Source organism: Bubalus bubalis, chromosome 4 (assembly GCF_019923935.1).
Source record: "Bubalus bubalis isolate 160015118507 breed Murrah chromosome 4, NDDB_SH_1, whole genome shotgun sequence".
Lineage (NCBI taxonomy): Eukaryota > Metazoa > Chordata > Mammalia > Artiodactyla > Bovidae > Bubalus > Bubalus bubalis.
Genome location: NC_059160.1, coordinates 125,673,343 through 125,695,484, shown reverse-complemented (window position 1 = coordinate 125,695,484; position 22,142 = coordinate 125,673,343). Strand labels below are relative to the sequence as shown.

The 22,142-nt window shown below is 41.7% G+C and overlaps 1 protein-coding gene across 2 annotated transcripts in view; it reads right to left on the bottom strand.

The window, feature by feature from the left end:
- The window catches only part of MAP3K21 (mitogen-activated protein kinase kinase kinase 21), a 59,242-nt gene that overhangs the window by 20,138 nt on the left and 16,962 nt on the right, over nt 1–22,142 (bottom strand). For both annotated transcript variants that reach the window (XM_006049846.4, XM_006049845.4), the window contains exons 2-4: nt 21,285–21,465; nt 12,681–12,829; nt 11,366–11,541 (exon numbers count right to left, since the gene is read on the bottom strand). In XM_006049846.4, the coding sequence (XP_006049908.2) occupies nt 11,366–11,541; nt 12,681–12,829; nt 21,285–21,465 (506 nt within the window). The remainder of the gene's footprint in view (nt 1–11,365; nt 11,542–12,680; nt 12,830–21,284; nt 21,466–22,142) is intronic.

Sequence of the window (22,142 nt, the reverse complement as noted above, 5' to 3'; positions counted from 1 at the left end):
CCATTAGCATGATTAAGTATTGAGTTTTGAGTCTCACCAGGTGCGCTAGATGGTAAAGAACCCACCTGCCAATGCAGGAGATTTAAGAGATGCAGGTTCCATCCCTGGGTGGGGAAGCCCCTGCAGGAGGGCATGGCAACCCACTCCAGGATTCTTGCCTGGAGAATCCCATGGACAGAGGAGCCTGGCGGGCTACACCAACAATTGCAAAAAGTTGGACTCGACGGAAGTGATGGCATGGCACCATTAGGTGTCGAGTTTTGGACCTCACCAGGTGGCTTCTCAGATTTGCCCTTCTTCCTGGAAGGTTCTTTCTGAAAATTTTATCCACCTTTTTCAAAGTGCAACTCAGAAGAAGGCAGGGAAGCATCCCCCTGGGCTGAGGCACTACGGGCTGGTCCTCTGACACAGGCAGGCTGCACCCCGTCCATGGGATGCATGCAGGGAACCTGGCCGCAAGCTCAGGTGTGAAGGGTGTCAAGCTGGGGGCCACCAATCCCATCTGTCCGTGGCCCTTCTAGTTTTATGACCCAAGAAGAGGCATCACACTTCTTTATACCAGAGTGTAAAGACTCTCTCTCTTTGTCTCTGGCCTTTACAATCACCTGACACCCAAAATGTACATCAACACACAGCAACCAGGTACTGATGTGAAGGGCCCATTTGAAAAAGACCCAGAACTCAGTGACCTAAATGGGAAGGAAATCTAAAAAAGAGGGGATATAAGCATACATATAGCTGATCACTTTACTGTACAGGAGAAACTAACACAACATTACTTCAATAAAAATTAGGGGAAGAAAAGAAGGCCCATTAAAGCCAACAGGGAAAGCTTGATTAATTAAAGGAAAATTCGTCTAGTCACGAAGACTGCAGCAAGGTCAGATTTCTTTCCTTAGGGTATTTAAAAATTTGCTTAGGGAATTAACACATTGTGGTGGAGAGACTAAGGGGAAAAACAAAGCTAATATGGCAGGAGTCAGGTGAAGGCCTGAAATGAAAATGCAACAGCTTTAAAAGGATAAGCCACTGGAAAATACAGTCAGTCCACAGAGAGTTTTTTAGGATCCCGTGGATGGATGGAAACTGTCGCTTCACACACAGATGTCATGAATGAGCTAACAAAAGTCCCTGTGTCATGATACTTACTGATTAAAATACAACTTCCTCTCCGTTTTGGTTTTAGAATTATTGAACTGATAAGAAATAGAAAATCTATGAAGAATACTTTTATTCCTATTATAGAAAAATTACTCAATAGTAAAACTGAGAACTCAACAGTGTTTAATCCACATCCTCATTCCATTTCTGTAAAGTGTTCCGTTCTTTATCAGAGACATAAATACCTCTTTTGGTGATGAACTGCTTTCTCTTGTAGACTACCCTGCCATAATCAAGCAGTCATGTAGAAAGCCAGGCATTTGCAAACTTCTATTTACACTGCGCCAGACAAGTTTAATCTCAGAATGTGTGTGTGAGTCGGTTGTGTCTGACTCTTTGAGATCCCATGGACTGTAGGCCACCAGGCTCCTCTGCCCATGGAATTCTCCTCCAGGCAAGAATACTGGAGTTGGTAGCCATTCCCTTCTCCAGGGGATCTACCTGACCCAAGGATCGAACCTGAGTCTCCTGCACTGCAGATGGGTTCTTTACCATCTGAGCCACCAGGGAAGCCCAGATTCTAATGCCAAAAACTTTGTGAGAAACTCCACCCTTCAGGCGGAGCCTTGGGCTGTGAACTTAGAGAGCTACAAGCTTGGTGTGAACATGTCACACTTCATATGAGCAGGCCACACTTTCCAGAGGCCACCTCAAAAGTACTGATGTGATGAAACACTGCAAGACAGGCTCATGGAAAGAAGGAGAGTTGAGCCATGAGACTGGAGTCATAAGGGAAAATAAATATGGAGGAGCATCTTCCCACAAACGAATAAGGTAATATAAAGAAAAAAAGGAGAGTCCTAAAAATAAAGTTTCTTTATGTGGATCAATTCTGACCTTACGGTAATTCTACCAAAGTAGACCGAAATTCACCTTTGAAACATTCCTTCAATTTGTTTTTTTCTAAACAAATTTCATAAACAAAATGATGAGAGAAATGATTTCCTTAAGACCAATCACTATTCAAATCAGTTCTGCTAATATGTATCAGCTGATTTATGAGGAGAAACCAGTATTTCTTCATTATATTGTGCCAAATATAAATAACTATTTATTACTTGAAAAGAAAAAAAAAAGAAGAAAACACTAGCTGTTTAAAACAATTCTGGAATCCATTATTTAACTAGTGGCTTTACAGTTTGTTCAAACTGGAGGTTTTACTGTAGTGTATTTGGGGACAGAGGATCATTCCAGTCAACTTCTAACTCATTACTGTCTGCCCTTCTGTTAAGATATTACTTTTCAGGAGTATAGATATCAACCCAATTAGCTATTGTGGAATGAAATGGCATAAGGAAGAGATAAAGGCTGTAAATTCACTCAGGCTTTTTGTGTTAATGCTACAGTAATTGAATAAGAAACCATTTTTAATTCCAGGTCTCAAACTAAAGTGTAAACCCCTGTGCAGTGACTTTACAAATTAAAAACAAAAAGTCACTTGGTTCATAAGACTTCATAAAAGAAAAAAATAAGATCAAAGAGAAAGTAGCCAAGTACTCTTCCTTCTGAATGAGCTTTAAAGCATTCAAAAGTATAAGAAAAAAACATAGTCTGGGGTATTAGAAGCCCTTTGGATTCTTTGAAATTATGAAGCACACAAAAACATTCTTTTGGTCGCTGAGATTACTAGGCAGTGCTGTGTGTTTAATTGCTTGGCACAGGCCATTCTAGTAATGGAAAACCCAGATTCCTGGCACTGGGTGTTAATCATTAACAGTGACAAGCCTTCGTATAGTGGTTCAAAGACAGGTGCACACACCCAGTGTACAGAGACGGACATGCAGAGATAAGAGGCCAGGAATTTGGGGAGGAACTGGTATCTATGGAGGCCACAGTTTACTGAATAACACAGAGCACGGCCAAGTCACTGACCATTAATTCCAAGTCTGACACCTCCTACCTCAAGCAGTCAGTGAACAGGAAAGGGAGATAGAGCACATCTACTGTGCTTTTGACTCCATCAAAAAAGATGCAACTTGAAACCTTTCAGCAAAAAAAACCCAAAAGACTATATATTGTTTAATTGTAAATCAAAGACCCACAACATACCGTAAATGCTGTATTTCAAAAAGCACTGCACAGAAATCATATATATAAATATAATATATATATATTATATATTTCTGATATATATATATCAGAAATCATATATAAATATATATAAATAAAGATACCACTGTAGGATATTACATAAATGAACCCAAAGAATAGCAAAGAAACTACTTATAAGACCTCAACATGGAGAAAGCAGACATCCAGCCTTAAAGCATTCTTTTTTGATTTTCTCACCACATATGATAAGAATTGAGCCTCCCTTGTGGCTCAGCTGGTAAAGAATCCGCCTGTAATGCAGGAGACCTGGGTTCAATCCCTGGGTTGGGAAGATCCCCTGGAGAAGGGAAAGGCTACCCACTCCAGTATTCTGGCCTGGAGAATTCCATGGACTGTATAGTCCATGGGGTCACAAAGAGTCAGACACGACTGAGTGACTTTAACTTACGATAAGAATTAACTCACTGGTTATGCCTCTCTCCTACAGTTTCATATATAATTACCAAGTTTAAAATAATAATAGTTAGTTATTAATGACATAGCTTCCAAATTTTAAATTCTGTAATGCCAAGTTTTATTTTTCCTCCAAGTCTTTTTCCATTCCCCAAATGTTTTTTACTTTTGCTATTAAGCATCTCATTTTAGAATTCCTGAAAACCATTTGGGGAGGGGTAAAAAAAAATCTTAAAAACATATTAATAATACCACTGATAGTAATCCTTCAAAGATTTCAGAAAGGCTGAAAAAGTAATGCACTCAGTCATTTTCCAGCTCAGAGCCCCATTTCCCAAACACCTGGGCTGGGGGTGGGGGTGGGGGTGTTGGCAGGAACCTGCTCCGGCTTCAGTCAAAGCCACTGCTTTCTTTGTTGCAAGGTGAACACGCACACTTGTCAGCACTTGGGAAGCAGCACGCAGGCCTGAGCCGTCCGGACATCTCGCTCGTGGAAGCCCACACCACCCGAGGAGGGAGACAGCATGGCTGTGACATTTGGTGGGGGTGTGGGAGGATGGCAGGGCAGTCTCCATCAGCCAGTGGTGGCCCCCGACCCCAACCACAGTCTGGCTCAAGTCCTTGGTCTGTACCACTTTGCTCGACTGCTAGACATTCTGGCATTCTGCTAAAGACTTAATACAACACGGGGGCAGGGCCGGTCACGGTTTGGTAGACTCCCGTGTGCACACCCCTGCAGCCTGCCTGAATTCCTCGAGGGCAGGGCCAGAATAGCTGGAGTGGGCTCAACTGCCCTCCTGCTCGGCTCCAAGAGCTGGGAAGTTGTTGAGACGTGATCTTCATGCCTGGAGCACTCACCTGAGAGTCCTCCTACTTCTGAACCCTGAACAACCGGAAAAAGTCCCTCCAGCACCGAGGACAGCCCCGTACTGCCCAGCCCCCCTCCTGCATCCATTTCTCTTCTCCCCATGCTCAGGTGTGCAGGCCCCTCCCGTGTCCCTGGCCGTCCACCTCGGGGAGCTCTTTAAGACGTGGTGCTGCTGTGCTGAGCTCAGTGGCTTCAGTCATGTCTGACTCTTTGTGACCCCAAGGACTGTCATCCACCAGGCTCCTCTGTCCATGGGATTCTCCAGGCAAAAATACCAAAGTGGGTTGCCATGCCCTCCTCCAGGGGATCGTCCCAACCCAGGGATCAAACCCACATCTCCTGTGTCTCCCGCATTGCAGACAGATTCTTTACTGCTGAGCTACTGGGAAAGTCCCTTTAAGACATGGTGCCCTTGGTTGAATGTGACGCTGATGATATGATCTGAACAGACTCAAACAGGATGACTGTTTCTTATTAAATGAGCTCTAGGTACTTATTAAGGGGTCAGGGTCTAAGGTTGCATTATCAGTTTTGAATTTTTAAACTCACAAAACACTGAAAAATCTAAGGAAGTCAGGAAATCACATAGAAGTCTACTATTTGAAAAAATGGCTTACAAAAAAGAAAAAAAAAGGATTTTGGTAGCTCACAGATTTCCCTCTAACCTTTATTTTTAATTAGTTAAAATTATGAAATAGTTTATATATACTACAACTAGAGAGAACAGCAAATACTCGTGCACTTACTGTCAATATTTAACAGATGCTGAATGTTTACCATGTCTGTTTCAGATCTGTTAAAGTCCTCTGTGCATCACAGTGCATCCTATCCCTTCACCTTCAGACCTGCTGTACTTAAGCTGTACCCTTTGTATCCTTCCTCTGTCTATACTTTGCCTTTCTGTACATTTGAATAATACTGTTTTACGTGGTCTTATAAATTTATACACTGTGATTATCCTTCTGCAACTGCTTTCTCTGCCCAATGTTATATTGTCTGAAATTTAGATGGCACTAGAATCCACTTGCCAAAGGAGACACAAGAGACACAAGTTCAATCCCTGAGTCAGAAAGATCCCCTGGAGAAGGGAATGGCAACCCACTCCAGTATTTTTGCCTGGAAAACCTATGGATAGAGGAGCCTGGTGGGCTACAGTCCATGGAATCACAGCCCAAACATGACTGAGCACTCCCTCACTACTATCCAGGTTGAAACATACAGCTGGAGTGCATTCATCTAAGTATTGTACAGATTTCTACTGTAAGAATATACAGTAGTTTAGGCACTTATTTCCCTATTAATAGATATTGGGGTTGTTTCCAGTTTTTCATTATTACAGACAACACTTAGAAGTGAATAACCTTAATTTCCTTGCACATACGTGTGGAAGTTTCTTATATATAACCAGAAGCTAAACAGCTGAGGTGTCCGCTGCATAAGATTCAAAATAGAATTCATGGCATTTACACACTTCTAAATTATCTTTTCACTGAAAAAACATGACAATTGGAACTTCCCTGGTGGTCCAGTGGTTAAGGATTTGCCTGTCAATGCAGGGGACACAGGGTGGATCCCTGGTCCAGGAAGATGCCACATGCCTCAGGTCAACTAAGCCCCATGCACTGCAACTCCTAAGCCTGTGCATCCTAGAGCCCACGCTCCACAACAGGAGAAGCCACCGCAGTGAGACGCCCACGCCGCAACTAGAGAGCGGCCTCTGTTCGCCACAACTAGAGAAAGCCCGCACACAGCGACGAAGATTCAGCACAAATATTTTTTTTAAATGACAATAATAATAAGTACTAATATCTCTCACCTATTGAGGTATATATTAGGAATCTGTAAAAAAATTTTACTTAGGTATTTAATATATCTATTGAATGTCTACCACGTGCCAAGTTCTTTGCTCAGTGTTACAGATGAGCGTGACCAAGGATAAAACAGAACAGCTCATGAACTTAACGAGTAGGAAAGGCAGACCAAGGACGACACAAAGAAGCAGATAATAATAAAGTATGACCCAGTGTGACTGTGATAAAGAAAGTGCCAGACGCTGTGACGCTCTATGTGGTGCAAAAGATGAAGGGAAGGGGGCTCTGGGGCCTGAGGGTGAAGCAGCAGCAACTCTGAGGAGAGGGTAAGCCAGGCCAGGGACAGACAAAGAATATGCACAAAGGCCAAAAGGCAGGAGAGCAGCCCTAGAGGAAATGGAAGAGTTCAGGCTGGCTGGGGACAAAGGAGGCTAAATGTGGAACGGAGGACGCTATAAGGAGGAGTCGGCCACTGAGGTGAGGGGGTTCTGATTTGCGTTTCAGAAGTGTCACTGGCTCGCTGAGGGGCTCAGTTAGGGGAGCAAGGCTGGATGCAGGGCACCCAGGCAGGATGCTGCTGCAGGGATGCAGGTGAGGACCACAGGGGTCAGGGGAGTGAATTACCACCGATGGTCTTTGTCACAGGGGAGGCCACATCTTCAAGACCTTTGAGACTGGGTACCTATGGGAACAATATCTCATTACCACACAAAGGAAGCAGGAGGAGGGATGGCAGACGGGGAGTGAGAAGGAGGTTCTGACTTCAGTGGCTGACTGGCAAGGGTTACCGGGATAGCACATCAAGCCCCTTTTGAAAACTTGTCAGTGGGATCCAAACCCTTAGCCTGGCAGTCCAGGACCGCTCAAGGATATAGGATGCCACATCACAGGGCTCTCACACTTGTCCCAGCACACAGCAGACATTCAACACATTTGCTGGAGGAAATTGTAACATGGAAACTGACAACAATTTCCCCAAAGATATGCTTTTAAATTGTATTTTTTTTTAAGAGAAAATTTTACTGTTGGGGAATACCCATGACATACCTTGTATTAATTCGCAATTCAGCCTGGTAATAGCAGAAGTAAGCTACTCACAAACTGAATTTAGGTATAAGGTATCTTGGCCCCATGCACAGTATTATTATACACTAACTCAAGAACTGTTATGCACACACACACACACACACACACACACACACACATATATATATATATATATATATATTCAAACTACAAACACAATTTTTTTTGCTCTTTCCTCTGCAATTAGGTTGGCTATGTGCCTTCAGTATTATGGTCAATGTGAAAGTCTAGTGATGTAATGCTGAGTCATACTACATAAGTCAAGGTAATTTAACATGGGAGAATGACCCAGTTACACTATAATCCCATATTTTTACGTCAAGAACTGGAACATGCAAATGGACTCTTTATTTAGCAGAGCATTATGGTCTATTTAAAAAGAATTCTACTATTTTAGATAGCTAATTGGAAGTTGAGGTAGTGTAGGGAGCTCAGCCTGGTGCTCTGGGACAACCTAGAGGGTGGGATGGGGTGGGAGGTGGCAGGGAGGTTCAGGAGAGAGGGGATATGTGAACGCCCATTGCTGATTCATGCTGATGTATGGCAGAAACCAACACAGCTTTGAACAGTAATTATCCTCCAATTCAAAATAAATAAAGAAAAAAGGAAAAGAATTTTACAATTTTAGAATCACAAATATATGGCATATAAAAATGCCTTCCTGGACAATTTCATAGCTTTATGAAGTCTATCAATAACTTGCAGTGCGGTATTGCCTGGACATTTATTGCACATTGCTGCTGTTGTTGAGTTGCTAAGTCGTGTCCCACCCTTGGTGACACCATGGACTGCAGCATGCCAGGCTTCCCTGCCCTTCATTATCTCCTGGGGTTTGCTTAAACTCATATCCATTGAGTCAATAATGCCATCCAACCATCTCATCTTGTTACCCTCTTCTCCTCCTGCCCTCAATCTTTCCCACCTTCAGGGTCTTTTCCGATGAGTCATTGGAAAAGAATAACTGGGTCATTCTTCACATCAGGTGGCCAAAGCATTGGCACTTCAGCTTTGGCGTTAGTCCTTCCAGTGAATACTCAGGATTGATTTCCTTTAGGATGGACTGGTTTAATCTCCTTGCTATCCAAGGGACTCTGAAGAGTCTTCTCCAGCACCACAATTTGAAAGCATCAGTTCCTCAGCACTCAGCCTTCTTTGTGAGTGCTTCTTCTTCCAATTCTCACATCCGTACATGACTACTGGAAAAACCATAGCTTTGACTATGCTTTGGACCTTTGACAGCAAAGTGATGTCTCTGCTTTTTAATATGCTGTCTAGGTTTGTCATAGCTTTTCTTCCAAGGAACAAGTGACTTTTAATTTCATGCCTGCAGTCACTGTCCATGGGCCTTTTTTGTACAGTCCTTCTGTGTATTCTTGCCGCCTCTTCTTAATATCTTCTGCTTCTGTTAGGTCCATACCATTTCTGTCCTTTACTGTCCCCATCTTTGCATGAAGTGTTCCCTTGGTATCTCCAGTTTTCTTGAAGAGATCTCTAGTCTTTCCCATTCTATTGTTTTCCTCTATTTCTTTGCATTGTTCACTTAAGAAGGCTTTCTTATCTCTCCTTGCTATTCTCTGGAACTCTGCATTCAGTTGGGTATATCTTTCTGTTTCTCCTTGGCTTTCATTTCTCTTTTTCTCTCAGCTATTTGTAAGGCCTCCTCAGACAACAACTATTGTCTTCTTGGATTTCTTTTTATTGGGGATAGTTTTGGTCACTGTCTCCTATATAATGTTATGAACCTCCATCTACAGTTCTTCAGGCCCTCTGTTTACCAGATCTATTCCCTTGAAACTATTCATCACCTCCACTGTATAATCATAAGGGTTTTGATTTAGGTCATAATTGAATGGTCTAGAGGTTTCCCCTATTTTTTTCAATTTAAGTCTGAATTTTGCAATAAGGAGCTCATGATCTGAGCCACAGTCAGCTTCATGTCTTGTTTTTGCTGACTGTATAGAGCTCCATTTCTGACTGCAAAGAATATAACAATCTGATTTTGGTATTGACCGTCTGGCAATGTCCATGTGTAGAGTCATTTCTTATACTGCTGGAAGCAGGTGTTTACTATGACCAGTGCCTTCTCTTGGCAAAACTGTTAGCCTTTGCCCTGCTTCATTCTGCACTCCAAGGCCAAACTTGCCTGTTACTCCAGGCATCTCTTTGTTTCCTACTTTTGTATTACATACCCTGTAATGAAAAGGACATCTTTTTTTGATGTTAGCTCTAAAAGGTCTTGTAGGTCTTCATAGAACTGTTCAACTTCAGCTTCTTCAGCATTAGAGTTTGGAGCATAGACTTGGATTACTGTGATATTGAATGGTTTGCCTTGGAAATGAACCAAGATCATTCTGTCATTTTTGAGATCGCACCCAAGTACTGCACTTTGGACTCTTCTGTTGACTATGAGGGCTACTCCATTTCTTTTAAAGGCAGCTTCCTTGGTGGCTCAGACAGTAAAGAATCCACCTGCAATGTGGGAGACCTGGGTTCTATCCCTGGGTTGCAAAGATCCCCTGGAGAAGGAAATGGCAACCCACTCCAATATTCTTGCCTGGAGAATTCCATGGACAGAGGAGCTTGGTGGGCTACAGTCCATGGGGTCACAAAGAGTCAGACATGACTGAATGACTAACATACATACATATATATATATATATATATATATATATATATATATATGCCCACAGTAGTAGAGATAATGCTTACGTGAATCAAATTCACCCTTTCCTGTCCATTTTAGCTCGCTGATTCCTAAAATGTCGATGGCCACTCTTGCCATCTCCTGCTTGACCATGTCCAATTTACCTTGATTCATGGACCTCACATTCAGGTTCCTATGCACAAGAGAAGAATGTAATCTGTTGAACAATTAGACACCTTAGACAACCAAGATAAACTGAGTCATCCAAATGCTAAAGTGTTACAAAAATAGCTTTTAAAAAGTAAGTACTGCCACTGAAACACAGCAACACGCCCCCAACTTGGGGGTTTTGGGGGACTGCTGACAGTCAGTCGTCACTAGGAACTCACTTCCCAACTTGTCTGCCTTCCTATTAGGTGTGTTTCTGCTTCACCTGCTTTACACTTTGTATGTAGTTAATACATGCACAGCTTCAGCATGGTTAACACTCAGGTTTATTATTTTTCTTTTCTTAAAAATGCACACACCTACAGCTTCACTCATCATATTAAAAAGTTTAAAAGTTTTTATACAATTTTCCAGATTCTTCAACAAAGTAATGCTTTAAAGACAAAAGGAGGGGAAAGAAGGGGGAACTAGCATAAAAGAAGTTTTAAAGAACCTAATGGAAAACATGCAGCCCATGTTGAAATTCTGATTTGCACCAATCAACTGTAAGGAGACATCTTTCAGACAAACTCTCTGACATCTTGAGTCACATCTCAATATGGAATCTTACATGGTATCAAGGAACTACTGTTACTTTTAAAGATAATAATGGCAAGAAAAATACTTTTTAAATTCCTACCCATCAGAGATGCATTCTGAAATATTTAAAGGTAAAATGACAAGAGTCTAGGTTTTAACTTAAACTATTCCAGTTTAAAAAAAAAAAAAGATGGTAGGAAAAAGAAATGAACAAAGTGACATCTATTGACAATTATTGAAGCTGGTTAATGCACACAAAGGGTTTAATATGTCATTCTTTCTCCTTTTTAAAGTTTTTTTTTTAATATTTGAAAATTCCTTTAATAAAATTCCTTTAATAACCTTTAGTAAAAGGTTATTTCTTTTCCAGTTATACATTTTGAGTACAGTTCTGTTTTAACTGGAAGGAAAGAATCAACAAATATTGATGTGTGAAAATATTTTTAAATAATGGTTTAGTGGTTTAGTCTAGTGGTTCTTGACTCATGTTCTCCATATCTTCATGAGTGTGAACATGTTATGCAGTTAATATTTATCACTGACCTTTTCCTTTGTTCTCAACTCATCAAACATTTGCTGGATTTCCAGTTTCCAGTCATCTTGCATGGAATGAAAGGACTCTTGAGGCATTTCAGTCATAACTGCCTTTTCAATTTCAGTCAGTTGTTCAAGAATTGAAGCAAAAGATGGTCGGATGTGAGGGTCTTGTTGCCAGCATTCTAAAATAAATAAGAATCATGGTAAGTCCATTTCTCCGCATAGTTCAGATTGTCAGCCTGTGTTGACAGGGTCTGTTCACGATTTTAAACATCAGTCGATAATGATTTTGAAAATTTTATTTTACACCATGCCTGTGTCAGTAGCCTGTGAAATAATTATTATTAGGTAAGGCTCTTGTTGTCTGTATGACTTGACATTAGTATGTGTGCTTCCTCTGCCTTACCATGAGCTCCATCTCGCCTAAGCCGCCCTCATCACATGACTTAAAGTTTCAGAGTTCTAAAAGTCAATCCAAGAAAACGTAGGTCTCTAAAATGTTATAGTCACAAGAGAGGTTCTAAGCAAGGTAACTTAATGCCCACAAAAAGAGTTATTTAACAGTTTTTAAAAAGATAAAACCAAAATAGATAAGGTCATGGCAAAACCATACCAGTTGAGACTATAAAAGATTATTGATAATTGAAGTGAAGTGAAGTCGCTCAGATGTGTCCGACTCTTCACGACCCCATGGACTATAGCTCACAAGGCTCCTCTGTCCATGGAATTTTCCAGGCAAGAGTACTGGAGTGGGTTGCCATTTTAGGTAGAATTAAAAATAGCACATATGAAGCCAAATCAATATTGCCTTTGAACTCCACTACTGTATTTGATGAAAAATTTATTACCATTCAACTGAATTTTGTATAAATGAGCTATTATTAAACTGGAATGTTTTTAAGTTACTTAGTTCATCAAAACTTAATCTGACATCTTAGATCAAAGACATGATTTCTTTTTCTTAAAACGGCATAATTATTTAAAATCGTTTGAAAATTAGAATTACAGAAATTACCCTTTTGGTTAAAAAAAATATGGATGTTCTCTTTTTTTAGAATATTTATTGGAGTATAGCTGTTTCACAATTGTGTTAGTTTCTGCTGTACAGCAAAGTGAATCAGCTATGTGTGTGCTCGGTTGCTATATGTATACACATATCCCCTCATTTTTGGATTTCCTTCCCATTTAGGTTGCCACAGAGCACTGAGAAGAGTTCCCTCTGCTATGGATAGTATGTTCTCATTAGTTATCTATTTCATATACAGATGTTCTAATGAGTGATTCCCGTTGATCCCACAGACACACAGAGACACCCAAATACCTTTCATGAGCTTGGCAAATGGCTCAGGGCAGGTGGAGGGGATGGGCAGAGTGAGCTTGTTGACCGCCACCCCGTAGGCCACAGCCAGGCCATCAATGCCACGGTAGGGCACCTCTCCCGTGAGCAGCTCCCACAGCACCACTCCGTAGCTGGAAAGTAGAGTTTTCATCAAGTTAAGTGGGGCTTTTTCCTCATGACACAATCAATGGGAGAAACACATCAGTGCCTTCATCTAGCTCCTAATAATCAATCTTCTCTTCCAACAAAGCCCATAGGGGCCCTTATCCCAGTGTGAGAGGTGGGTTCTTCCACTTAACATTCCAAACATATGCAATTACTCTCCTTCCAGAAATCAGTTATGCTTTCTTCTGAGGAAGTGAAACTACTTAGTGAATGCATGCATGCATGCTAAGTCGCTTCAGTCGTGTCTGACTCTGTGCGACGCTATGAGCAGCAGCCCACCAGGCTCCTCTCTCCACAGGATTCTCCAGGCAAGAATACTGGAGTGGGTTGCCATTTCCTTAGTGAATAGGAAAGCTTAAAAGCAGTACATGACTGAATTAAACAGGGTCCAGAACCAGGCCTTTTCATACTGTTGAGCTGACTCATTGGAAAAGACCCTGATGCTGGGAAAGATTGAGGGCAGGAAGAGAAGGGGGCGACAGAGGATGAGACGGTTGGATGGCATCACCGACTCAATGGACATGGGTTTGAGTAAACTCTGGGAGATAGTGAGGACAGGAAGGCCTGGTGTGTTGCAGTTCATGGGATCACAAAGAGTCAGACACGAATGAGTGACTGAACAACAAGAACCAGGCCACACATAAAGAGCAATGTGGTTGTTCTGATGTTTGTCCTTCTGTCTCATTTTTTCCACACCTCCTGAAGATATTCAGGACACTGAAGATTCCAGCCCTACAGAATCTCATGCTATACAGCACAGGACTGAAGTCCAATCATGCTGTTTTAAAACAGGTTTTTGAAACTGCTTCTCTCTGCCTCTCCCTTTATATTTAGGAGATGTGTTACTCATGTTTCCACCTAATGCCTACAAGTAATGAACAAAGAAATCCTGCAGGCCTCCCTGAACCTGCTGGGAGGACATGACACATCTTTTTTTATAACTGATGGAGGTAAAGTGAAAGGAGAATAAAAAACAAGGAACAACCGCAGCAGCCAAGCTCTTCAAAGCATCAGCAGATGCGATGTAGGTGTGTGCTGTGCTGTGCTTAGTCACTCAGTCGTGTCCAGCTCTTTGCGACCCCATGGACTGTAGCCTGCCAGGCTCCTCTGTCCATGGGGATTCTCCAAGCAAGAATACTGGAATGGGTAGCATATCCCTCCTCCAGGGGATCTCCCCAACCCAGGGATCACCTCTTGCATTGCAGGTGGATTCTTTACCAGCTGAGTCACTGCTGTTTCAGTTCAAGGGCAAATGAAATCACATACAAGAACCAGCAAACGCACAGTAGAAGGATCTCGAAATGAATTTTTAAATGAAGCTGAAGGACCAAATTTCAGTTCACATCCACACTAGAGACTCTGAGTTGGTCCAGTTCAAGGCAGTGCAGGGGAGCATAGAAATAAGCCTTGAACATTATACATATTTATTTTCTTCTACAAAACCAATCAGAACCTTAGTTTCTCTCTGTTGTTGTTGCTTAGTTGCTAGGTCATGTCCTACTTTCTGTGACTTCATGGACTGTAGCCCACCAGGTTCCTCTGTCCATGGGATTTCCCAGGCAAGAATACTGGAGTGCCATTTCCTTCTCCAGGGGATCTTCCTGTCCCAGGGCGCAAACCTGCATTTCCTGCATTGGCAGGCAGATTCTTTACCACTGAGCCACCAGGAAAGTCATCTTCAAAACATAGAGTGCATTCGGATTATCTTTTGTTTTGTTACATAAAACATCAGTCACTCTTGACACTCACCTGACTTTAAAACACATAACCATGGGGATGGGACACGGGTTTGTACCTATGGCTGATTCTTGTTGATGTATGACAGGAAACCACAAAATTCTGTACAGCAATTATCCTTCAATTAAAAAATTCAAAAAAATATTGAAATGCAAAAAAATTAGCATATAAGAAAGGACCATATTTGCTTTAAGCTCTATTAACATAAGGGGCTCCCCTTGTAGCTCAGTACATTCCTTCCCTCGGTAAGGAATCTGCCTGCAGTGCAGGAGATCTGGGTTTGATTCCTGGGTTGGAAAGATGCCCTGGAAAAGGAAATGGCAACCCACTCCAGTATCTTTGCCTGGAGAATCCCATGGACAGAGGAACCTGGCAGGCTACAGTCCATGGGGTTGCAAAAGTTGGACATGACTTCACAACTAAATCACCACTATTAACATAAGAAGTACAGTGCTATTCACTTTTCTAATCTTTTCAAACTTCATTAACTAAGTTAAAAAAAGTTTGAATGTTTTTGTGTTTGTGTTAGTTAAGTTTTATTTGGGGGCATAATGAGGACTATAGCCCAGGAGACAGCATTTCAGATAGCTCTGAAAAGCTGCTCCAAAGAGGTAGGGGCAAGGTCAGTGTTATATATGACTCTAGTGAAATGGGATACTTGAAGGCAAGCATAACTTTGGCAAGAGGCTTGCCAGTCACCAGGAACAGACAAAAGTTTGAAATTTAAAGAAGTAACTTCTCATTTCTTCTGTTTGCTGCTTATATATGGTATTTGAGCATAGTTTTAAAGACAGCAGACAGAAGGCAGTAAAATATGCCTAAGCAAAGGCAAAACAGCTCAGAAGCAATAAAAGTCATTTAACTGTGCATTGGAACTGATTTCCGAGTCTCATTTGATTATCTCCTGATCTTAAGAGATACAGTGATTCACAGTATCACAAATACAAAAAGGCGTCTATGAAGAAGACCTGGCCTGCACAGAGACTCTGGAGCCCCGGCGCAGGTCATCCTGGCCGTGACCACTGCCTGTATAGGTCTCTCCAGTAGTGCCCACTGGACTCTAGACTACATTGGAAACATTCAGAAAGGGATGTAGAAACAACAGAATGTGCCCATTCAAATGGGGCTCACAGATCCTCCAGCTGATGTTCTGCTGGCCCAGAAGCAGAGGTGCTTCCGTCCTGAGGCCCCTGAGTCCAGGGCTCCTTCTCCACCAGGAGGAGTAAGAGGGCAGCACCGAAAGGCACCTGGACCTGGAGGCGGCAGGACTGGGGCTGAGCTGCGGGACTGTTACTCTCTGCTGACTGTGTCTCCACTCACATGGCCTTGAAGCTGATCTTGAATCACTGATGAAGTATTAGGGATATCTGCCCTACCCTCTCAAAGCACTGCTTTACATTTTTTTTATAAAAGGAATATATAATGCAGTACTTCTAAGTTATATAATGCTATAAGTATTAGTAATTAAGTTGTAAACAGGATTTTTCAAAAGCTATCTGCTTAGTTTCTTAAAAATTATCTGTATTATGATGCATTAGCTAAGAGTCGGACACGACTGAGCGACTTCACTTTCACTTTTCACTTTCATGCATTGGAGAAGGAAATGGCAACCCACTCTAGTGTTCTTGCCTGAAGAATCCCAGGGACAGGGGAGCCTGGTGGGCTGCTGTCTATGGGGTCACACAGAGTCAGACACGACTGAAGTGACTTAGCAGCAGCAGCAGCAGCAGCAGCAGCAGCAGAGACACATACTTAATTTCAAGAGTAAGTAAACTTAATTTACAGTTCAATCAACAAAAATCATTTCAGAGCAAGAGACCAAAAAATTCTTAGAATAACCAAAAACTGCCTAAATTCAAAGAAGCTTCCTTGCTATTCTCAATAGAAAATAACAAAATTAAAACAATAACAGCCCAACTTTGCCTCTTGGAAGTTTCAGAGAACGAATAATTTAGGATAGGTCATTTTTCCAGAGTGAAGTAGTCTGGTAAGAAGCAATCTGGAAAAGAAAAGGTGGGGGGAACTATTTCTATGGGACAATTTCTAAAGCATAATGCATATTTTTCTGCTCTCTGAAAGTCAGTGGGATATAGTATAAAAAGCCCTCTGCTAAGAACACAAGTGATCTATTGATTAAGGGCTGCGGTGGCAGGAACATGGCTCTTAAGCCAGGGATCAGAGCATGCTATTCATTAGTTTTACAATTCTGAGGAAAGGTCTAAATCTGTCAGTGTGAAACGGGGTAGTCACAGGAGTCACAATACAAGTCCAGGGATAATATCTGTCAAAGTTCTCTTGTAGGGTAGTAACTGGTAAGGAGGGAAGATGCAGAAGGAGGGCGGTCACTAAATACACTAGTGTATATATATAATACCAGCCCCACAGACCAGGGCGATGCTTCTTGAATGCAATTATTTTTATGGGAATATTACAAAGGAGGTTCTAAGGCAAAGGTCTGCGCAGTTCAGAGGGACAGCCTTCCCTGCCTTCCACATTCTGACGCCTAGGACTCTGCTTTAACATACTGATGCATTCTGGAGATGTGTGCGGACGTCTGGCTCCACACTAGGTGGCCACGGAGGTCAGCAGTCTCTGGTCTTTTTCATAATTTCATGCTGTCTTTTGCTCCGGTCGCCTACTCTGTTCTCAACTGCCTTTTTTTTTTTTTTTTTTCCTTTTTTACCAGCTTAGCATCCTTCTCCCCTCTTCTGATTAGATGCTTCTACTGAAAATGAGACAACCAAGCTTATATTATACAACTGAGAAAAGAACAGATTTTGAGGGAATTCCTCTCCATGAGTGTTTGGACTTCAAGACCTAGACTGTGACTGATTTTAGAAATTCTTTTTTTCTTACTTCTTGATTCTGTGTTTATAGTCGATGAGGTTGCTATAAAGCATTTATGTAGATTGCACAGCATTTGTATAGCTTAGAATTACATAGTTTATTTTAAAAGGCACACAACTAGTAAAATGGTTATAGTGTTAAGTAATTATACAGAATGTAAAATTGATTTATGGTACATTTTAAGAGTTTTCAGAGTCTTGAAGTATAATTTCTTAAAACAATCACCTACTTCACTTAAGTATTTTGAACATTTTTGAACATTTTGAACATATTTTGGCATTATATGTTTAGAAAATTATTGTGATTAAGTCAAGAACAACACATCTAATATTTTATGAAGACACATGTCCTCAGTCTCTATCAGCAGAGTATAAGTCATTAAGTAAGGAGTGAGGCCCAAGCGTTTGTATTTCTCAAAACGGTCCAAAGACGCTATAGAACCCCTGGCACAGGTGATAAATTTCTTAAAAGTCATAAGTAGAACAATTAAATTAGAAGGCCTTATTTATACACTGCTGGTGGGAATGAGGATTGGTAGGAAACAGTCTGGCAGCTCCTCAAATGATTAACTATATAATTACCCTGTGACCCAGCAATTTCACGCCTATCCAAGAGAAGGAAAACTCACATCCTCACAAAAACTTTTTCATAGATGTGCACAGCAGCATTATTCAGAATTAGTCAATAAGTGGAAACAACCCCAATGCCATCAACTGATAAATGGACAAGAAAATGTGGTATTACCCATCCAATGGAATATTATTCAACAATAAATAAGAATGAAATTCTGACACATTCTATGACATGAACCTTGAAAATATGCTAACTGAAAAGCCACTCAGAGAACTGCATATTACATAATTCCATTTATACAAAATGTCCAGAATAAGAAAATCTAAACATACAAAACATAGATTCATGATTACCTTGGGCTGGGATGGATGAAGTTTTGAGGGAGATGGCTACCTTTGATAGGATTTCTTTTATGGATTATGAAAATGTTCTAAATTGTGGTGATGAAGGTACACAACTCTATTAATATACTGCTAAGTCACTTCAGTCGTGTCCAACTCTGTGCGACCCTGTAGATGGCAACCCACCAGGCACCCCCGTCCCTGGCATTCTCCAGGCAAGAACAGTGGAGTGGGTTGCCATTTCCTTCTCCAGTGCATGAAAGTGAAAAGTGAAAGTGAAGTTGCTCAGTCGTGTCCGACCCTTAGCATGCACTGCAGCCTACCAGGCTCCTCCGTCCATGGAATTTTCCAGGCAAAAGTACTGGAGTGGGGTGCCATTGCCTTCTCCAATTAATATACTAAAAGCCATGAAATTGCACAGTTTAAACTGGCGAATTCAATCGTTTATAAGATGTATGAATTATATCTCAATAAAGCTGTTAAAACAACAACAACAAGAAAAAAAAAACCCTGGAGTTTTAATACTAGTCACACAGCATTTTATGAGCCTTAAATGAAGGCCAGTAAACTCATGGTGCATTGTAAGAATAAACAGAGTTGTTCTGTTGTCCTCTGTGTTGTTCTGGTATGGATGGTGTCTTCACTCCCTAATGAGACAAAGCTGAATGGAAAATTCAGATAACCTGGATAACCTGGGATCCCATTTTGGTCCAGCTCTCCATTCCCAAACCAGAAGCTTTAATCTTTAGATGATTCAATCTATAAAATGAAGGAGCTGATCTAAATTTTTTCTTTAAACTCCTTCCATGCTAACATTCTGTGTGTGAGTCATGAGGAATCAAAATTTTCCTTAAAGTGAGATTTATGTTTATTTACCAACAGGTCTTACAAAATGCTATTCCTGTTAACTCAAACTATAACTAGTTTTAATCAAACCTCTGATTTAATAAGATTCTCCTATCATATACACAATGGAGTATTACTCAGCCATTAAAAAGAATACATTTGAATCAGTTCTAATGAGGTGGATGAAACTGGAGCCTATTATACAGAGTGAAGTAAGCCAGAAAGAAAAACACCAATACAGTATACTAACGCATATATATGGAATTTAGAAAGTTGGTAACAATAACCCTGTATATGAGACAGCAAAAGAGACACTGATGTATAGAACAGTCTTTTGGACTCTGTGGGAGAGGGAAAGGGTGGGATGATTTGGGAGAATGGCATTGAAACATGTATAGTATCATATATGAAACTAGTTGCCAGTCCAGGTTCGATGCACGATACTAGATGCTTGGGGCTGGTGCACTGGGACGACCCAGAGGGATGGAATGGGGAGGGAGGAGGGAGGAGGGTTCAGGATGGGGAACATGTGTATACCTGTGGCAGATTCATGTTGATATATGGCAAAACCAATACAATATTGTAAAGTTAAAAATAAAATAAAATAAATTATTAAAAAAAAAAAGATTCTCCTATCAAATGGAAGTCCTAGGACAATCAAAATCTCAAGTTACCCATTCCGTCATGATTATAACTATCTTGATCAAAACCACAAAACCTTCAAAAAGGCTCATACAGATCTTCCTCAACTTACAACAGGGTCACATCTGGATAACTCCATAGTAAGCTGAAAATATCATAAGCTGAAAATGCATTTAATACTCCTAATGTTATAGAGTGGAGAAGGCAATGGCACCCCACTCCAGTACTCTTGCCTGGAAACTCCCATGGACGGAGGAGCATGGTGGGCTGCAGTCCATGGGGTCGCTAAGAGTCGGACACAACTGAGCGACTTCCCTTTCACTTTTCACTTTCATGCATTGGAGAAGAAATGGCAACCCTCTCCAGTGTTCTTGCCTGGAGAATCCCAGGGACGGGGGAGCCTGGTGGGCTGCCGTCTATGGGGTCGCACAGAGTCGGGCACGACTGAAGCGACTCGGCAGCGTTACAGAAGGTTAGCCAGTGCGTATGCTGTGTTGTCACTTCAGTCCTGTCCAACTCTGTGCGACCCCATGGACAGTAGCCCGCCAGGCTCCTCTGTCCATGGGATTCTCCAGGCAAGAATACTGGAGTGGATTGCCATGCCCTCCTCCAGGAGATCTTCCTAACCCAGGGATCAAACCCACATCTCTTCTGTCTCCTGCATTGGCAAGCGGGTTCTTTACCACTGGCACCACCTGGGAAGACCAAGCTTAGCCCAGTCTTTCTAAAAGTGCTCAGAACACTTACATTAGCCTAGAGGTGGGCAAAATCATCTAACACAAAGCCTAAAGCTGATCTTGTGTTGAATATCTCGTGTAGTTGATTGCACAAGATACCAACACTGAAAAGCAGGGTGGTTGTCTGGGTCCAGAATGGTTCTAAGTGTATCGGTTGTTTCCCCTCCTGATGGTGGTGCTGACCAGGAGCTGCATCTCACTGCCTTCGCCTGGCCTCACAAGAGAGGACTGGACCGTGTGTCACTAGGCTGGGAAAGATCAAAACGCCAGATCCCAAGTGCAGTTTTGAGGGCGTGCCAACCACTTTTGCGCCATTGTAAAGTCAAAAAAATTCTTAAGTGGAACAACCACAAACGGTGGACCATCTTTACTATCCGTTATGCTCAGGATTATTCAATACTTTGGGACTCATTTGGGGCTTCCCTGGTGGCTCACATGGTAAAGAATCTGCCTGCAATGCAGAAGACCCGGGTTTGATCTCTGGGTCAGGAAGATCCCCTGGAGAAGAAAACGGCAACCCACTCCAGTATTCTTGCCTGCAGAATCCCATGGACAGAGGAGCCTGGTGGGCTACAGTCCATGGGGTCACAAAAAGTTGGACACGACTGAGCGACTAACACTTGGGACTCATTGAATGGAAGTGCAGCAACCACTTTCCACTAACATCTGCAAGAGCAAGATGCATGGTTCTCACTTACCTCCAGATGTCGCTTCCCTTGGAAAACAAAGAAGACTTGATAACTTCCGGGGCCATCCAGGCGTACGTGCCTGCTGCGCTCATCCTGGTAGTCCTGTGCCATTCTCTCGCCAAGCCAAAGTCTGTAATCTTCAGTGTCTTGTTGCAGATGTCATCATACTCTATCTTCTCGAGTAGCAAAACTAAGGGAAAAACAAAGAGAGAGTGTTCGCTTTTAAATCTTCAGTGGCTTTTAAAATACAATCTTCACTGCAGTTAGCTGTGAAGAGAACAAACCTGCATTTTACCATTTTATCTTATTAATACATCATGCTTTTCATAGCCTTTAGTGGGTCATTTGTGCCTGAAGTTACAAGTTTAAAAAAGTCCAGACACAATACAGCTTAGCATCTTTATGAGAAAGCAAACGATTTCTAGGGGCAAGAAACGTTTAACTGAGATATCACAGGGAGGATCAGAAGTCTGTGAAAGGTTATGTGACAGGAAAATAATACATGGTTTTCTTCCAAGAAGTTAGGTCCTGATCTAAAAATGTAGTGTTTTCTACTGAACGTATTAGAGTATTGCAAGTAGATGGCATATTATCATAAATCATTATCAAAGATTATCTTAAGTTTGCCAAATGTGAATAGACATGTTAACCCATTAAGTTATTTTATGAGATTGGATTGCTTTCCTAGAGATCAGAATACAGCAAAAAGTAAAAATTTCTAAGAAACATTATCCAGATGCTGGTTTCCCCAGCCCCCTGACAAAACGCAGAGTGTACAAGACAGCTTTCAGGAGCTGAGCTGAGGTCAGGGCAGCCCTGAGCGCTCACGTGTGTGCGTGCGTGCTAAGTCCTTTCCATCGTGTCCTT